This window comes from Oncorhynchus mykiss, chromosome 16, assembly GCF_057628025.1.
Source record: "Oncorhynchus mykiss isolate SJ-2025 chromosome 16, ASM5762802v1, whole genome shotgun sequence".
Classification (NCBI taxonomy): domain Eukaryota; kingdom Metazoa; phylum Chordata; class Actinopteri; order Salmoniformes; family Salmonidae; genus Oncorhynchus; species Oncorhynchus mykiss.
Genome location: NC_143037.1, coordinates 43,501,948 through 43,522,558, shown reverse-complemented (window position 1 = coordinate 43,522,558; position 20,611 = coordinate 43,501,948). Strand labels below are relative to the sequence as shown.

Here is a 20,611-nt window from a genome sequence, read left to right as displayed (position 1 = left end):
TCGTACCTCTGCTAGAGGCTGTGTGACAGCCGGGTGCAACTTTGCTAATCTGCGTACAATAAGTATCTTTTGTGTTTTGAATATTATTTCTCGCTGGTATGAAAGTTGTTCCAAAGGTTTCCAAAACTGCACGCGTGGATTATTACATTTTCAAAATGTTTAAATGAAGCGTTGGGATTGTAGTTCACATGAAGCCAGCTGTGTTCCGTACCTTCTGCTAAGAACCTAAAGGGGGTGCCCTTGGCTTCTCAAGAGCTTAGGTTCGGGGTGTTTTAATTCAGATTCTCAGTGTTAGAAACGGGCAACGTTTTATCGGAGCTCAAGGCGAGGCGCCATCTTAGCCATGAGCTAGCCTATGCTTCCTCTTCCAAAGCCTTGGTTATATAATGTAATGTTTGTGCTGTATTGAATTTACCTGACATGTTGACACTTGGCTTCAGCATGTTCACTTCCCTGTGAGATGCTACCCTGGTCTGGCCTGTTGGCACTGTACAGCTGCTCCCAACCTCCCGCTGAACTTCAGACCTCATTGCTTCAACAGGGCACATGGAGACGACCCTTAACCCCACAAAGCACAGCAGTTCTCATGTAGACTTAGCTACTCCAGAACAAGCCTTGTTCCATGAGCCAAGTAGATAATCGGTACTGTACTTTAGGCACTGTACAAACTAACATCTGACATGTATACAGAACAAAATTATAAACGCAACATGCAACAATTTCATTGATTTTACCGAGTTACAGTTCATATGAGGAAATCAGTTGAAATACATTTATTAGGCACTAGTATATGGGTGTCTAATGACTGAGAGTACTTATATCTGTTGGTCACAGGTACCTTTAAAAATAAGGTAGGGGCATGGATCAGAAAACCAGTCAGTATCTGTTGTGACCGCCATATGTCTCATACAGTGTGACAAATCTAATTCGCAATCGACTTGATCAGGCTGTTGATGGCCTGTGGAATGTTGTCCCAATCTTCAATGGCCGTGTGACATTGCTGGATTTTGGCGGGAACTGGAACATGCTGTCGTACACATTGATCCAGAGCATTCTAAACATGCTCAATGGGTGATATGTCTGAGTATGCAGGCTATGGAAGAACTGGGATATTTGAACTTCTAGGAATTGTATACAGACCCTTGCGAGATGGAGCCATGCATTATCATGCTGAAACATGGCAGGACAAGGACTCTGTGTCTCGTTATCGCTGTGCATTCATATTCAAATCTCTGTGCATTCAAATTGCCATGCAATTGTGTTCGTTGGTTGTAGCTTATGCCTGCCCATACCATAACCCCACTGCCGCTCTGTTCACAACGTTGACATTAGCAAACCACTTGCCCACACAACGCCATACACGTGGTCTACGATTTTGAGGCCGGTTGAACGTACTGGCAAATTTTCTAAAACATTTGGAGGTGGCTTACGGTAGAAATTATCATTCAATTCTCTGGTAACAGCTCTGGTGGACATTCCTGCGGTCAGCATACCAATTGCATGCTCCCTCAACTTGAGACATCTGGCATTGTGTTGACAAAACTGCACATTTTAGTGGCCTTTTATTGTCCCTTGCACAAGGTGCACCTCTTGTGATCATGCTGTTTAATCAGCTTCTTGATATACCACACCTGTCAACAAGATGAATTATCTTGCCAAATGAGAAAGGCTCACTAACAGGGATGTACATTTTTTTAAATTTTTACAAATTTGTTTGTGCGTATGGAAAATTTCTGGGCTCTTATCTCAGTTTATGAAAAATGGGACCAACACTTATATTTTTGTTCATAAATTGGTAATTTAATTTGTGTTTATTTATCTTTTCTATATTGAATACATCATTTAAACATTCAGTGTAGGTTGGAAAAAGTATGTGAACATATTCATAAGAAGCGTTGCCTGAGGTGAACCATACCTCGAACAAAAGAGATCTCAGATGATTAAGAATTGTTGCCTTGCATAAAGCTGGAAAGGGTTACAAAAGTATCTCTAAAAGTCAGTCCACGGTAAGCCAAATTGTCTATAAATGGAGAAAGTTCAGCACTGTTGCTACTCTCCCTAGGAGTGGCCGTCCTGCAAAGATGACTATACGATCAGAATGTTTAATGAGGTTAAGAAGAATCCTAGTGTCAGATAAATACTTACAGAAATCTCGAACATGCTAACATCTGACGAGTTTACGATACGGTAAACACTAAACAAGAATGGTGTTCATTGGAGGACACCACGGAAGAAGCCACAGCTGTCCAAAAATATTGCAGCACATCTGAAGTTTGCAAAAGACCACCTGGATGTTCCACAGCACTATTGGCTAAATATTCTGTGGACAGATTAAACTAAAACTGAGTTGTTTGGAAGGAACATACAGCACATCAACCTCATCCCAACTGTAAAGTATGGTGGAGGGAGCATCATGGTTTGGGGCTGCTTTGCTGCCTCAGGGCCTGGGCAACTTGCTATCGTTGGGAAAGTGAATTTCCGAGTCTATCAAGACATTTTGCAGTGTGACGCAACAGGACAACAAGCCAAAACACAGAAGTAAATCAACAATTGTTTCAACAGAAAGAAAAAACAATGCCTTCTGGAGTGGCCCAGTCCTGACCTCAACCCAATTGAGATGCCATGGCATGACCTCAAGAGAGCGGTTCACACCAGACATCCCAAGAATATTGCTGAACTGAAACGGTATGGTAAAGAGGAATGGACAAAATTCCTCTTGACCGTTGTGCAGGCCTGATCTGCAACTACTGAAAACGAGGTTATTGCTACCAAAGGAGAGTCAACCAGTTATTAAATCCAAGGATTCACATACTTTTTCTACCCTGCACTGTGAATGTTTTACATGGTGTGTTCAATAAAGACATGACAAAGTATATTTGTTTGTTATTAGTTTAAGCAGACTATTGTAGTGACTTAGATGAAGATCAGATCAAGTTTCATGAAGAATTTACGCAGAAATCCAGGTAATTCCAAAGGGTTCACATACTTTTTTTTCTTGTACTGTACATGAATCTAGCCCATTTTGAAATTGGTGTCACCCCAAAAACATTTTGCAGCGTCACACAACAAATACATTTGCAATCTTATAAAGGCGTAGTCATTCACAATGCTTTATTAAGAAGTGTAATCGACTACTGAGCGTGTTACATCTAACCTGTCCAAGCAGGAATGCATGACTCAAAATATTGATATGCAACCTAATCCAGTGATTGTCATGAATTTTCGGTTGGCAATTTTTATATTTTAGTAATATTTTACTTTCAATAGGGCTTCAGATTTTTCAGATTTTGTTTTTTTAGTTCAAAAGAGATGAATTGGTCTTAATCTTTGAACTAAAATGTATATAGGCCTAATTCAATTGGTGCCAATTCGCCACAGGAAGTGGAAACTCAAAACACATTAGCTAAATCATTAACTCTAAATATAACCCCTACTGCTACTAGCCATGTATTAATCTAACAGTAAATGTAATGTCCTAAAATAAATATTGAAGTGAGTCTTAGTGCACTCCCAATGGCCGAGGCGCAATTTTTGTTATTTCAAAGCCGTATCAGAAATATTGTTTAACAGTGTGCTTTGAGCTCAATTTTTAAAATGTATATTTTTTTAACTAGGCAAGTTAACAAATTATTATTTACAATGACTGCCTATCATTGTTAAATTCAAACCCTCGTCTTTTTAATATGGACAACAGTTGCGTTTCCCTCCCAATTGCATTTTGAAATGTTATACTATCACGATGGGGGCAAGAGTACGAAAGGCAGAAGGTAGCTCAAATAACCTACTTGTCTCATTCCTCCATAATCAATCCTATTGACCAGCTGTAACACCACGTAGGTGTCTTGCCTGATTCATTCATCTTCTCCCCTTCCACAGTTCAGACAGGGCCTTGGTTCTATGAGCTACTAATGTGTGCGTAAATGGATTTCACCTAAACTAAAAGCATTGTGTGTGTGTGGAACAAATCATTCACTAAACCTTGAACCTCAACTGATTTATTGTAATACATGTGGAAATTGAGCAAGTTGACGTGACTAAACTGCCTGTAAACTGTCAAGGTCAAAACATGTTGATAGAATAGTAGCTAAGATGGGGAGAAGTCTGTCCATACTAAAGATCTGCCTTCTTAACGATCTCAACAAGGCAGTGCCTACAGGCTCTAGTTTTGTCACACCTGGACTACAGTTCAGCCATGTGGTCCGGTGCCACGGAGTTACAATTGGCTCAGAACAGGGCAGCACGCTGGCCCTTAAATTTACACGGAGAGTACTTTTAAAAAAATGTTTAAGGGCCACGGAAATCTCTCATGGCTCATTGGATGAGACGTTGACCTTCATCACTACTTGTCAACACTTCTTACAAAAAACATGCTGAATGCATGACGTCATAGAACTCTATTTCACATCAGGTAACTGATGCAAGCAGTTGAACAACCCCCACAAATATACCTTATGGGACTGTGAAGACACACACGCAATGGGGATCCTTAATAAATAGAAATATCCTCTTATTCCACTTGTAAACAGTGTTGCTTGAATTCCAGAATGGCTTAATCATCGAGATCAATCTGTTGATTTGTATTCTGGGCTAAAAGGCTACCTCGATAGTGGAGTTGTTCCATGCTGTACCAACTGTCTTCACAATAGAAAGGACCTCTGTAATGTGTAAAAAGCTAGGAAGGAAGTGAGCAGTTTCCAAAACTTGCATTTCACTGCTTCAGCACAAAGGTTTATTCAGGGCATGACGTTGAGCCAGCTTTCTGCCCCTACCACCACCTCAACACAAAAGCTCAGCAGCATTTGTACTTGTATCATAACTGTAAACCCACTCTAAACTCCAGACCACCACCTTGTTCTCAACCACCTGGTAATCTCGGGCCCCTCAGCCTGTTGTCAACTGCCAGGGTCTTGTTGTGGTCAGTGTAGTATACTGTAGCAAAACGTTTTGCAACGTTATACAAAAATCTATTTTACTCTTGGACCAGTTCAAGTAGTAAACGCGTGTTCACCTTCAACGACTTAACCCTCCCAGGGTGTTGTAACCCCCCCCCCCCCCCCCCCCCCCCCCACCAACCGGTACTTTCCCTTTTGTGGATATAGCTTGCTTATTGCCCAGGTTTAGACTGCACATTGACATTTAATTCAGTTTGTTGGCTAATCTTCGTTCTGCTTTTTAAGCAGTGGGGCAGTCCCACTCCTCACGAATGTTTTGTTTATTGGACAGGCAGGATAGAAGTAGAGGAACAATGGCGTAGAGCTGCTAAAATGGCACTAGGCCAGAAATGAACCCATGCTGCATAGGTATATGTGCCCCTGAGGCAGCGGCTTAGACTGCTAGTACGGCGGTTCCCAACTACAGTCCTTGAGTACCCCCAGCAGCACACATTTTTGTTGTAGCCCTGGACAAACATACCTGATTCAACTCATCGAGGGCTTGACGATTAGTTGACAAGCTGAATCGGGTACGTTTGTTCGGGGTTACAATAATGTGTTGTTGGGGGTACTCAAGAACCAGAGATGGGGACCACTGTACTAGGCCACTAATCTTTTTGTTTTTATACTCAGCATTTGTACTGTATTGTAATTGTTTTTGTTTTAACTAGGGCTGGGTGGTATATTGTGTTTGACTATATACCGGTATTGATACATGGGCCAGTTTTGGGTCTTTACTTTATCTTCTAGAATGGTATTTGAATGTTTGGTTTGTTAAATGTGATATGCGTCCATTTTATAGTTTACACTGCTACTTGAGTCATCCCTCTTCTCTCTCCATGCCGCTTTCCACACAGACCTAGCCCTGTCCCGTCACTCGAGGAGCGAATTGACAAAAAAGAAACGTCCCTTTTTCAGGACCCTGTCTTTCAGATAATTCTTAAAATTCCGGAACACTTCAGATCTTTATTGTAAAGGGTTTAAACACTGTTTCCCATGCTTGTTCAATGAACCATAAACAATTCATGAACATGCACCTGTGGAACGGTCATTAAGACATTAACAGCTTACAGACGGTAGGCAATTAAGGTCACGGTTATGGAAATTTAGGACACTAAAGAGGCCTTTCTACTGACTGAAAAACACCAAAAGAAAGATGCCCAGGGTCCCTGCTCATCTGTGTGAGTGCGCCTTGCATGCTGCAAGGGGGCATGAGGACTCCAGATGTGGCCAGGGCAATATATTTCAATGTCCGTACTGTGAGATACCGAAGACAGCGCTACAGGGAGACAGGACGGACAACTAATCGCACTCACAGTGGCAGACCACGTGTAACACCTGCACAGGATCGGTACATCCGAACATCACACCTGCGGGACAGGTACAGGATGGCAACAACTGCACAAATTACACCAGGAATGCACAATCACTCCATCAGTGCTCAGACTGTCCGCAATAGGCTGAGAGAGGCTGGACTGAGGGCTTGTAGGCCTGTTGTAAGGCAGGTCCTCACCAGACATCACCGGCAACAATGTCGCCAATGGGCACAAACCCACCATCGCTGGACCTGACAGGACTGGCAAACAGTGCTCTTTGCTGACGAGTCGCGGTTTTGTCTCATCAGGGGTGATGGTCGGATTTATTGTTGAAGGAATGAGTGTTACAACCAAGGCCTGTACTCTGGAGCGGGATGGATTTTGGAGATGGAGGGTCTGGGTCTGTGTCACAGCATCATCGGACTGAGCTGCTTGTTATTGCAGGCAATGTCAACGCTGTGCGTTACAGGGAAGACATCCTCCTCCTTCCTGCAGGCTCATCCTGACATGACTCTCCAGCATGAAATACCACCAGCCATACTGCTCGTTCTGTGCGTGATTTCCTGCAAGACAGGAATGTCAGTGTTCTGCCATGGCCAGCGAAAAGCCCAGCTCTCCATCCCATTGAGCACGTCTGGGACCTGTTGGATTGGAGGGTGAGGGCTAGCCCCCCCCCCCCCCACCCAACAGAAATGTCCGTGAACTCGCAGGTGCCTAGGAAGAGTGGGGTAACATCTCACAGCAAGAACTGGCAAATCTGGTGCAGTCCATGAGGAGATGCACTGCAGTACTTAGTACCTGGTGTGGCCACCAGCTGCATTGACTGTTACTTTTGTTCAGGGACACATTATTCCATTTCGGTTAGTCACATGTCTGTGGAACTTGTTCAGTATGTCTGTTGAATCTTATGTTCATACAAATATTTACACATGTTTGCTGAAAATAAATGCAGTTGACAGTGAGGACATTTCTTTTTTTGCTCAGTTTAGTTGGTCTTTTCTTAGGTTTTAGCTAAATCGTGTTAGCTGCTAATCGCTTGTTAGCTGGCTAGCTAATACATGTACTGAGTCAGCAAACCTGGCTAGCTCTACAGCCTGATACCAGTGACGGTGTAAGCCCAAATCAGAATGTTTGCAACAGGATCTTCTAAATCAAAGGGGAGTAGGCGAAGCCTGAATATATTGGCTACATGAAGAAACATTTTAATGTAGGCTAAGATTATGGGGACCCCTAGTAAACACTGACCAACACTTTGGTTCCTAAGCTGTCACTAACTCTTCCCTGGCATTTTCATTCGTTGTCCTGTCAAACACTGTATTCAAAGGGCCCACTATTTCTATCCTAACTATATCATTAGAATAATCATTCTCTTTCTTTGATTCCAACCGTGTTTTGATCTACATCGCAATTAGAACATCTGGTAAAAAAAAATAAGGCCTAGATTATTTTTTTTTGTCCATATCCTGCTGCCTGTGTGGAAATGATCTCAAATGAGTGTAGGAAATGCAGGCAATTATTTGTTTTTATTGAACAGTATGATACAATCAGAATGAAGAAAGACTCATTGAATTCACATGCATGTGTTGCCACCCTAGGTTCACGCACTATTCATAAAGCAAATGTTGAACTTTTACTAAAAAAACATTAAGTACTGTTAAAAAAAAGAAAATAAAAAAATATTGTGAATGGTATTTTGGCAATATCGCCCAGCCCAAGTTGTTGTATTTGATGATTAGCTGTATCAGGCTAGCTTTACATCACAATTGGTAAGAGTTTGTCAACAAATCTACAGTGCCTTGCGAAAGTATTCGGCCCCCTTGAACTTTGCGACCTTTTGCCACATTTCAGGCTTCAAACATAAAGATATGAAACTGTATTTTTTTTTGTGAAGAATCAACAACAAGTGGGACACAATCATGAAGTGGAACGACATTTATTGGATATTTCAAACTTTTTTAACAAATCAAAAACTGAAAAATTGGGCGTGCAAAATTATTCAGCCCCTTTACTTTCAGTGCAGCAAACTCTCTCCAGAAGTTCAGTGAGGATCTCTGAATGATCCAATGTTGACCTAAATGACTAATGATGATAAATACAATCCACCTGTGTGTAATCAAGTCTCCGTATAAATGCACCTGCACTGTGATAGTCTCAGAGGTCCGTTAAAAGCGCAGAGAGCATCATGAAGAACAAGGAACACACCAGGCAGGTCCGAGATACTGTTGTGAAGAAGTTTAAAGCCGGATTTGGATACAAAAAGATTTCCCAAGCTTTAAACATCCCAAGGAGCACTGTGCAAGCGATAATATTGAAATGGAAGGAGTATCAGACCACTGCAAATCTACCAAGACCTGGCCGTCCCTCTAAACTTTCAGCTCATACAAGGAGAAGACTGATCAGAGATGCAGCCAAGAGGCCCATGATCACTCTGGATGAACTGCAGAGATCTACAGCTGAGGTGGGAGACTCTGTCCATAGGACAACAATCAGTCATATATTGCACAAATCTGGCCTTTATGGAAGAGTGGCAAGAAGAAAGCCATTTCTTAAAGATATCCATAAAAAGTGTTGTTTAAAGTTTGCCACAAGCCACCTGGGAGACACACCAAACATGTGGAAGAAGGTGCTCTGGTCAGATGAAACCAAAATTGAACTTTTTGGCACCAATGCAAAACGTTATGTTTGGCGTAAAAGCAACACAGCTGAACACACCATCCCCACTGTCAAACGTGGTGGCAGCATCATGGTTTGGGCCTGCTTTTCTTCAGCAGGGACAGGGAAGATGATTAAAATTGATGGGAAGATGGATGGAGCCAAATACAGGACCATTCTGGAAGAAAACCTGATGGAGTCTGCAAAAGACCTGAGACTGGGACGGAGATTTGTCTTCCAACAAGACAATGATCCAAAACATAAAGCAAAATCTACAATGGAATGGTTAAAAAATAAACATATCCAGGTGTTAGAATGGCCAAGTCAAAGTCCAGACCTGAATCCAATCGAGAATCTGTGGAAAGAACTGAAAACTGCTGTTCACAAATACTCTCCATCCAACCTCACTGAGCTCGAGCTGTTTTGCAAGGAGGAATGGGAAAAAATGTCAGTCTCTCGATGTGCAAAACTGATAGACATACCCCAAGCGACTTACAGCTGTAATCGCAGCAAAAGGTGGCGCTACAAAGTATTAACTTAAGGGGGCTGAATAATTTTGCACGCCCAATTTTTCAGCTTTTGATTTGTTAAAAAAGTTTGAAATATCCAATAAATATCGTTCCACTTCATTATTGTGTCCCACTTGTTGTTGATTCTTCACAAAAAAATACAGTTTTATATCTTTATGTTTGAAGCCTGAAATGTGGCAAAAGGTCGCAAAGTTCAAGGGGGCCGAATACTTTCGCAAGGCACTGTATAAGACAATAGTTGGCCTGTGGTAAATGGGTAATCTAGCCCTATACCCTTCAAAGAAGACGTTGTTTTTGTTGCATTCAGGTCATGTTGGCAAAACATTGTAGGCAGCCTGTCCTGGTTGCTGAATTCTGTCAAAGATTTAGCCTGTTTTGTGACTGTCTGAGTCTGTGTCCCATAGCCTGACTGCCCATCCAAAGTGTGGCATCTATTCTCACTGCCAAAATGAGAAACCATCCTGGAATGGTAGGAACTTTACTGTGGTTAGGCTAGTTTGTATGGGTCAGGACCGAGGCCTAATGAGTGAGTGAACCACTTGTTTTCCCCCTCGACTCTCATTGTTGGGATGTGATCCTATGGCTAGGAAGCGGGGGGGACCACCATTTGATACTGAAACGCGTCCTCTTCCATTGTCAAATGTACTTTGTACATATGTCAGAATAATGTAGGGTCTAAGCATTGACGTAATGGGGAGTGTGCATGCTTGAACGTTTATTTTTTCAACAAGAAGTTGACCTATTACTGTAGTGAAATAATTCCCTGCTTGAACAGATATGCCTACAATTACAATAAGAGGTGATGTCTAGTATGTTATCATATTTCAATAGATTGGGTTTAGGGCCATTATTCAGTTCACACGGACAAGGTGTGCTTGGACATGCGTTCTTCAATCTGTAGGAAATGCAGGTCCGCAATGCTGTAGTTAAAAGGAGTGCACTATAGAAGGAATAGAGTGCCAATTGGGACACAACCCTTACTAGGCAGAGGAAGCCATTTTTGTCACGTCTCTCTCTGCCACTCTCCCAGAAGGGGACTTACACATCTGTTACTCTAACCTCAGGATAAAGTCCTGCATCCTGTCACCCTGCCCTCACCCATCTCCCTCTGAGCTGCATGGAGCTGGGCGGGGAGGATGTGTGTTTTGTGTCCTTAGTTGTCTCTTTAATAGGTTTAGTTTGTGTAGGATCTCCTCCAACTTCCTTAGAGCACACATCCACTCACTCAACACATTCAGTTTTGGTGAATAATGTATTCATGCCCCACTACATACAATAAAACAGTGATTTGGAGTAGTCCTGAGAGTGTAGCCTACTTAATGTGTACATAGATTTAGTTTCAAGAGGAACGTTCTTCTGAGTACATGATTGTTTACTGCCACAGTGGTAGTTTACTGTCCTTCCAGACAAGGACCAATTAAATTGTGCATTCAAAGGAGAAGATGCTATTAAGAGCATTTCATTCAGGCCTCAAGTCACAGTGCTCTTTTGTGATAGTTACCTGCATGTGGTAAAATTCATTGGTCATTGGTTCAATTGAGTTGGGCTACAGATACAGTTGAAGTCGGAAGTTTACATACACCTTAGCCAAATACATTTTAATTCAGTTTTTCACAATTCCTGACATTTAGTCCTAATAAAAATTCCCTGTCTTAGGTCAGTTAGGATCACCAATTTTATTTTAAGAATGTGAAATGTCAGAATAATAGTACGATTTATTTCAGCTTTTATCACAATCCCAGTGGGTCAGAAGTTTACATGCACTCAATTAGTATAGCATTGCCTTTAAATTGTTAAACTTGGGTCAAACGTTTCGGGTAGCCTTCCACAAGCTTCCCACAATAAGTTGGGTGACTTTTGGCTCAGTGAAATAATCTGTCTAAACATTTGTTAGTAATTTTTCCAACTGTCCTAACCAACTTGCCAAAACTATAGTTTTTTTTGTTGTTGAATTTTACCACTTTTTCTCCCTAATTTCGTGGTATCCAATTGTTTAGTAGCTACTATCTTGTCTCATCGCTACAACTCCCGTACGGGCTCGGGAGAGACGAAGGTTGAAAGTCATGCGTCCTCCGATACACAACCCAACCAAGCCACACTGCTTCTTAACACAGCGCGCATCCAACCCGGAAGCCAGCTGCACCAATGTGTCGGAGGAAACACCATGCACCTGACAACCTTGGTTAGCGCGCACTGCACCCGGACCGCCACAGGAGTCGCTGGTGCACGATGAGACAAGGATATCCCTACCGGCCAAACCCTCCCTAACCCTCCCGATCGCGGCCAGTTACGACAGAGCCTGGGCACGAACCCAGAGTCTCTGGTGGCGCAGCTGGCGCTGCAGTACAGCGCCCTTAACCACTGCGCCACCCGGGAGGCCCAAACTATAGTTTGTTAACAAGAAATGTGTGGAGTGGTTGAAACGCTTAGGTTGGAGTCATTAAAACTACGTTATGTAAACTCCCGACTTCAACTGTAATGTAGAAGATGTGGTCCTTGTCCACAGGTACATTTGATAAGAGAAATATATTTTCCCCTTTTGAAGTTGTCCTTTCCAGCACAGTTCCAGGCTGCAGATATAGTTGATGCATAACCCAGCCAGCCCAGCTCTGTCTGGCTTGGCTCGGATGTTTACCCCCCCCAGACAACCGGGTCAGCAGACGGCTTAAATGACTATCCGCTTAAATAGGATTAAATCAATGTTCAGTCGGTCAAGGAGTCAACTCTTGCAAAATACTACAGACTAGATGGGTCTAAATCAATTCAGGCTGGCTGCATGTTGAGCCTCGTTGGGGTTTAAGGTCTGTGTAGTCTTCTCCTAATCCCTCACACTCACCCCCTTTCTCCCTCTCTCCAACTGGGTAAACTGGTTATTTGCAGACACCCATCTGTCCCTCTTGGTCTTTGTCACGAATGTCTCTTTGTAACCAATAACCGTCTCATGGTAAAGTGTCACTTGTGGTGATCTGGGTTTCCCGACGCACCCAAAGTGGTGTGAGCCTGGGTTGTCAAGAGAAATAACATGGGCTACTTTAGCAATGAAGGCTTTAGGAACACCAGCCCTGGGCGCTCACTTGTCATTCCAGTGGATGATTGTACTGCATTTTGATGTGGAAGTTATAGCTTGTTGTGACCTGAAAAAGCTTGATGTCAGTTCAAAAACATTTGACCGAGGTTTGAGTCCAACCCCACACATCTTGACTAGGCCTACCTAATAATATTTACACAACTATGCCTATGTCTGAGTCCTTATGATTGTCCTGCTTTGTCTCCCTGTTATCTTACCTGGCTTATCTTGCTCTGGTGCCATGTCTTGGGTCCTGTTCTCTCTCTCTCTCTCTCTCCTCTTAAATGTTCCTCCTCTATCTGTGCCTCTCACCCCCCCCACCCCCCCTCATGTGTCTGTACACACCCCATGGAGCCCCCAGCCTTGTCAAGCTTCTCTGCTAAACTGTGTACGTGACCAACAAACTTTGATTTGTTAAGCATGTCGCGCAGCAATGCAGCCATAATGACTACAACTCCCAAGTGGTGATGATCAACATGGTCTCGTTGGTTATCACCGGTATGTTATGTCATAGGTGTATTTTTTTTAAAATTATTTTTCACGGTTGACTTCACCTGTGTGGTTATCTGAAGCTAGTGTATTATCCACTTAAATAAAATAAAAAAATACCTTTTGCTATGGGCACAGCCTACTGCAGCGTGCCGGTGGAAATCTGAGTAATTTATTCGAAAGGGTTCCATTTTTATAGAGCATAAAAGTAAACAAGTGTAAGTGTAACGATCAACTATAGGCTACATAACTACACTGAACAAACATATAAACGCAACATGTGTTGGTCCCATGTTTCATGAGGTAAAAGATCCTAGAAATGTTCCATACTCACTAATTTGTCTACATCCCTGTTAATGAGCATTTCTCCTTTACCAAGATAATCCATCCACCTGACAGGTGTGGCATATCAAGAAGCTGATTAAACGGCATGATCATTACACAGGTGCAACTTGTGCTGTGGACAATAAAAGGCCACTCTAAAATGTGCAGTTTTGTCACAACAGAATGCCACAGATGTCCCAAGTTTTGAGGGCTTGAGCAATTGGCATGCTGACTGCAGGAATGTCCACCATAGCTGTTGCCATATAATTTTATGTACATTTTTCTACCATAAGCTGCCTCCAATGTTGTTTTTAGATCATTTGGCAGCACATCCAACTGCCTCGCAACTGCAGACCATGTGTAACCATGCTAGCCCAGGACCTCAGGGAAGCTCATTTGCGAGGTTGTTGTCCTCACCATGATCTGACTGCAGTTCAGTGTTGTAACAGACTTCAGTGGGCAAATGCTCACCTTTTGATGGCCTCTGGAGAAGGGTGCTCTTCACGGGTGAATCCTGGTTTCAACTGTACCGGGCTGATTGCAGACGGCATATATGGTGTCGTGTGGGCGAGTGGTTTTTATTGATGTCAACGTTGTGAACAAAGTGCCCCATGGTGACAGTGGAGTTATGGTATAGCCAGGTCATATCAATGGCAATTTTAATGCACAGAGATACCGTGACGAGATCCTGAGTCCCATTGTCGTGCCATTCATCTGTCGCTATCACCTCCCTCATGTTTCAGCATGTCTCAAGGATCTGTACACAATTCCTGGAAGCTGAAAATGTTCGTTCTTCCATGGTCTGCAGACACACCAGACGTCACCCATTTAAGCATGTTTGGGATGCCCTGGATCAACGTGTATGAAAGCGGGTTTCCGTTCCCGCTAGTATCCAGCAACTTCATACAGCCATTGAAGAGGAATGGGACAACATTTCACAGACTACAAGCAACAGTGGCCTCCATCATTCTTAAATGGAAGAAGTTTGAAACACCAAGACTCTTCCCAAGAACCCGATGGTCACTCTGAGAGCTCCAGGGTTCCTCTGTGGAGATGGTTGTCCTTCTGGAAGGTTCTCCTATCTCTGCAGCACTCCATCAATCAGGCCTTTATGGTAGAGTGGCTAGTTGGTGGTGGTGGCAGCATGCTGTGCGGATTAAATTTTTCAGCTGCAGGGACTGGGAGACTAGTCAGGATCGAGGCAAAGATGAACGGAGCAAAATGGAGCGCGCTCCTTGCTGAAAACCTGCTCAGGACCTCGGACTGGGGCAAATGTTCACCTTCCAATAGGACAACAACCCTACGCACACAGCCAAGACAATGCAGGAGTGGCTTTGAGACAAGTCTCTGAATGTCCTTGAGTGGCCCGGACTTGAACCCGATTGAACATCTCTGGAGAGACCTGAAAATAGCTGCGCAGCGACGCTCCCCATCCAATCTGACAGAGCTTGAGAGGATCTGCAGAGAAGACTGGGATAAACTCCCCAAATATATAGGTGCGCAATGCTTGTAGCGTCATACCCAAGGAGACTTGAGGCTGTAATCACTGCCAAAGGTGCTTCAACAAAGTACTGAGTAAAGGGTCTGAATACTTTTGTAAATATATTTCTGTGTTTTAAATTTGCAGACATTTTCTTAAAATCAGTTTTTGCTTTGTTATTGTGTGTAGATTTGATGAAGGGGGGGGGGGGGGGGGGAATATAATTATATCAATTTTCTAATAAGGCTCTTATGTAACAATGTGGAGCAAGTCAAGGAGTCCAAATGCACTAGCTTCTAGGTGCTCCCAGTCCCCGGGTACAAGCTCTGAAAGCTACCCTATTGGTTCATTTTTATTTTTTAGGGACAATACTAACAACAATGCAAGTGAGCACAAAACTCTAGTCTAGACTGTAAACTGCAGTGAATAGCCTGTCGTTTTGAATGCTTATTATTTTGAAATAACTGCATCTAGCCTGCCTGATTGGGCAAACATTTGGATCAGTTATGGGTCTTTTTGTTGGCAGTTTAACTTACAAGCTCCAGGCACATTTGCAGGCCAGTAATATGTTGTATTTCGTCAGGATGTTTTGGCTAACAGAAACGTGCTAATGCAGCGATCTCTAGTGGCGCGCATATTAATAATGATAATGCATGAGCGTGGAGGAAGTTGTATCCACAGTTCCCCCATTTTGTCTGATTGCATACTTATAGGATATGTTTCTTCATTTGTGTTAATTTAGAGGTGGCTCCACGGGTCCAAGATGTGGTGGGGTATTTCAATAAAGACTAACCCAGTGGTTCTCAAGCCTCTCCTAGGGGATCCCCAGCCGGTTCATGTATTTGATCTATTTCAGAACTAGCACACCTGATTCAATTTGTCAATAACCCTTGATTAGGTGAACTAGTTCAGGGCTAAAACCATATTGTGACATGTCTGGGGGTCCTGTGGAGAGGTTGGATAACCACTAGGCTAACCTAACCAGGTAAATCTCCGGACCTAAATTGGAGGGTATGAAATGGTAACAAATCAGCTGTAAAACGGTTTTATATGGGCTATGATGGGACCAGATTTTTTCGAATCCGGTCGTATGGTTTAAACAAACAAAATAGACAACTGCAATTGCACAGTAGAACTAACAGGGCTGAGCTTGCTTTATGCAGGGTTTCATCATGTAGGCCTTTGCATCGTTAATTTAAAAGTTACTCACACAGTATGTCATCACTATTGGTGTGTGGATTTAATTCCAGTCCATAATTTGATTGCTAAGGTCTAGGTAGCCTAGCCACCTGAAGTTCGAACATAAACCAGATTTGATCACATTTTCTTTTAACACAGGCCTATTTTAGGCTGTAAATGCATAACGTTTCCACTGGCCAGAGGGGATCAGCGCTCATAGTCTTCTCTAGGCTATGTGCTCTGGTGGTAATAGTCTTCTCTAGGCTATGTGCTCTGGTGGTAATAGGCTTCTCTAGGCTATGTGCTCTGGTGGTAATAGGCTTCTCTAGGCTATGTGCTCTGGTGGTAATAGGCTTCTCTAGGCTATGTGCTCTGGTGGTAATAGGCTTCTCTAGGCTATGTGCTCTGGTGGTAATAGGCTTCTCTAGGCTATGTGCTCTGGTGGTAATAGGCTTCTCTAGGCTATGTGCTCTGGTGGTAATAGGCTTCTCTAGGCTATGTGCTCTGGTGGTAATAGGCTTCTCTAGGCTATGTGCTCTGGTGGTAATAGGCTTCTCTAGGCTATGTGCTCTGGTGGTAATAGGCTTCTCTAGGCTATGTGCTCTGGTGGTAATAGGCTTCTCTAGGCTATGTGCTCTGGTGGTAATAGGCTTCTCTAGGCTATGTGCTCTGGTGGTAATAGGCTTCGATAGTTTTTATACATTTTGTATTTTTCTGTTTTTCTCGTCTTGTGGCTGCTTCCCGAAACACACAACGAGCCCCGCCCTCTGACACTCAAGCTGCGCGGTTTCTCCTCTGTTAGATTCACTTAAGGCGCCCGCATGCTAATCACCTGAAACCGCTCAAAAAAGTGTGTGCATATTAAGACATTTTGTGAGGTTTTGGACTTCGGTGAGGGCTGTTCGAGTGTGTGTGTGTGTGTGTATATATGTATGTGTATATATATATATATATATATATATATATATATATATATATATATATATATATATATATATATATATATATATATATATACGCACGCACGTGCGCAAGCCGAAATCTTCGCCCCTTCGTCTGTGATTGGTCAACAGTAGAGATTCCACTGTTTCTTACTGTTATTCTATTTCTATGATTCTAACAGTTTACCCTAGTGTATTTTTTTCCTAACCTACTATGGTTTGTATGACTCATTTCAGAAGGGTTGGTATTATGTTGGTCCAATATGTGTGTATTCTGCTTCTACTTATATTTGGATAAAAGTGAACCAAGCTGCACACGTCCCTAAAAAGCTAGAAGCAACTGTTAAAGCACATCCTGCTAATTCAAAAATGGTGCCAATGTTTTGTTTTTGTTTCCTCTGCAGATCTGTGTCCTCCTCTTCACATGCCTCTACATTCTGTCCTACCTCATCCTCACTCATTTCAAGAAGAATGCGGACTATGTCACGGGTGAGTATGGGTTTGAGGTTGACCGATTAATCGGAATGACCAATTTTTTTAAATTAGGGACGATTTCAAGTTTTCATAACAATCGCTAATCAGCATTTTTGGGTGCTGATTACATTGCACTCCATGAGGAGACTGCCTAGCAGGCTGACCACCTGTGCAGCAAGGAGCCAAGGTAAGTTGCTAGCTAGCATCAAAAGGATCTTATAAAAATCTATCAATCTTAACATAATCACTAGTTAACTACACATGCTTGATATTACTAGCTTGTCCTGCGTTGCATATAATCAATGCGGTGCCTGTTAATTTATCATCGAATCACAGCCTACTTTGCCAAACGGGTGGTGATTTAATAAGCGCATTTGCGAAAAAAGCACTGTCGTTGTAGTTGCGAACTCTGTGAAGACCATTTCTTCCTAACAAAGACCTTAATTAATTTGCCAGAATTTTACATAATTATGACATAACATTGAAGATTGTGCAATGTAACAGCAATATTTAGACTTAATCTTGCCGCCCATTCGATAAATTAAGGAAGTTTCCGTATTTCACTGAAAGAATAAACATTTTGTCTTAAATTATAGTTTCCGGATTTGACCATATTAATGACCTAAGGCTCGTATTTGTGTGTGATTTGATAGAGCAGTCTGACTGAGCGGTGGTAGGCAGCAGCAGGCTTGTTCGTAAGCATTCATTCAAACAGCACTTTTGTGCGTTTTGCCAGCAGCTCTTCGCTGTGCGTAAAGCATTGTGCTGTTTATCACTTCAAGCCTATCAACTCCTGAGATTAGGCTGGCAATACTAAAGTCCCTATAAGAACATCCAATAGTCAAAGGTATATTAAATACAAATGGTATAGAGAGAAATAGTCCTATAACAACTACAACCTAAAACTTCTTACCTGGGAATATTGAAGACTCATGTTAAAAGGAACCACCAGCTTTCATATGTTCTCATGTTCTGAGCAAGGAACTTAAATGTTAAATTTTTACATGGCACATATTGCACTTTTACTTTCTTCTCCAACACTTTGTTTTTGCATTATTTAAACCAAATTGAACACGTTTAATTATTTATTCGGACGACTAAAACCTCTTCATCCTACCCCCTCCTTTTTCGAACATTCTGTTAAAAATCGCGCAACTTTTCAGCGTCCTGCTACTCATGCCAGGAATATAGTATATGCATATGATTAGTATGTGTGGATAGAAAACACTCTGAAGTTTCTAAAACTGGTTAAATCACGGCTGTGACTATAACGGAGCGTGTGTTTCATCGAAAAGCGCAAGAAAAACTGCTCACTGAAAGCTAAAAATAATATCCATGCGTCACTTTCATGGATTGTTAAAAAGGCACAAAATTAATTATGGACCTGCATGCAATTCCTACAGATTCCACACGATGTCACCATTGTCGTCATTATCCGGGGAGTTTTTTGTTGGTAAATCCAACTAACTGGATTCCATTTCTTCCGGTCTCCGCCAGGATGTTTTGAAGTGCACATTTTCAGCCATTGATTTGAAGACGAGGAGCTATTGAATACACATCGCCCTGTAATCATTTTGATAGATTATAAACGTTTACTAATACCTAAAGTTGGATTACAAAAGTATTTTGAAGTGTTTTGTGAAAGTTTATCGTCGACTTTTTTAATTTTAAAAAATGACGCTGCGTTTTAAAACAATGTTTTTTTCTGAATTACACAGCTTCCATAGATAGCTATTTTGGGTATATATGGACCGATTTAATCGAAAAAAAGACCCAATAGTGATGTTTATGGTACATATAGGAGTGCCAAGAAAGAAGCTCGTCAAAGGTAATGAATGTTTTATATTTTATTTCTGCGTTTTGTGTAGCGCCGGCTACGCTAAATCTTTGTTTACGTCGCATTCAGGCATTTTGGGGTGTTGCATGCTATCAGATAATAGCTTCTCATGCTTTCGCCGAAAAGCATTTTAAAAATCTGACTTGTTGGCTAGATTCACAACGAGTGTAGCTTTAATTCAATAGCCTGCATGTGTATTTTGATGAACGTTTGAGTTTTAACGAGTACATTTAGCATTTAGCGTAGCGCATTTGCATTTCCAGGTGCCTACTTGAGACATCTGCGTCTCAAGTAGGAGAAAGAAGTTAATCGCTATCGGCTTTTTTTTGGTCCTCCGATTATCGGTATCTGCGTTGAAAAATCATAATCGGTCGACCTCTAGTATGGATATGTTTTCCTAGTCCCCCCCAAAAAGGACCTCAGTCTGGCTTTCAACTTACTCTTGAAAGTTGCAATAGTAGAATGCACAACGTGTAATTTCGAAACTGGGACAATGCTGGGGGAAAAGGCCCAAAAAAGTATACAGACAATGGCTTTATCAAACAACACTGTTTCATGACGCATCAGTGACATGTCAGGAGTCTTTTTTATTGGCCAGTCTAAGATGGCTTTTTCTTTGCAACTGCCTAGAAGGCCATCATCCCGGAGTCGCCTCTTCACTGTTGACGTTGAGACTGGTACCTTTTTAATGAAGCTGCCACTTGAGGACTTGTGAGGCGTCTGTTTCTCAAACCAGACACTCCAATGTATTTGTCCTCTTGCTCAGTTGTGCACCGGGGCCTCCCGCTCTATTCTGGTTAGAGCCAGTTTGCGCTGTTCTGTGAAGGGATTAGTACACAGCGTTGCCAAGAACCTGAAGATCTCGTGCAATCTCTTGCATGGAATAGTCTTCATTTCTCAGAACAAGAATAGACTGACGAGTTTCAGAAGAAAATGATTTGTTTCTGGCAATTTTGAGCCTGTAATCGAACTCATAAATTGTGATGCTCCAGATACTCAACTAGTCTAAAGACTAGTTTTATTGCTTCTTTAATCAGAACAACAGTTTTCAGCTGTGCTAACATAATTGCAATGGTTTTCTAATGCTCAATTAGCCTTTTAATAGATTAACTTGAATTAGCTAATGCAACGTGCCATTGGAACACAGTGACGGTTGCTGATAATTAGCCTCTGTACACCTATGTAGATATTCCATAAAAAATCTGCCGTTTTCCAGCTACAATAGTAATTTACAACATTAACAATGTCTACACTGTATTTCTGATCCATTTTAATGGACAAAAAATGTGCTTTTCTTTCAAAAACAAGGACATTTCTAAGTGACCCCAAACTTTTGAACGGTCTCTCTCTGTCCATAGGCCATCATTGTAATTAATAATTTGTTCTTCACT

The 20,611-nt window shown here is 42.1% G+C and overlaps 1 protein-coding gene across 3 annotated transcripts in view; it reads left to right on the top strand.

Moving 5' to 3' along the window:
- LOC110491969 (limb region 1 homolog-like protein) overlaps positions 1-20,611 on the top strand; it is a 39,005-nt gene that overhangs the window by 8,798 nt on the left and 9,596 nt on the right. For all 3 annotated transcript variants that reach the window (XM_021565876.3, XM_021565877.3, XM_090202784.1), the window contains one exon: positions 17,314-17,398. In XM_021565876.3, the coding sequence (XP_021421551.1) occupies positions 17,314-17,398 (85 nt within the window). The remainder of the gene's footprint in view (positions 1-17,313; positions 17,399-20,611) is intronic.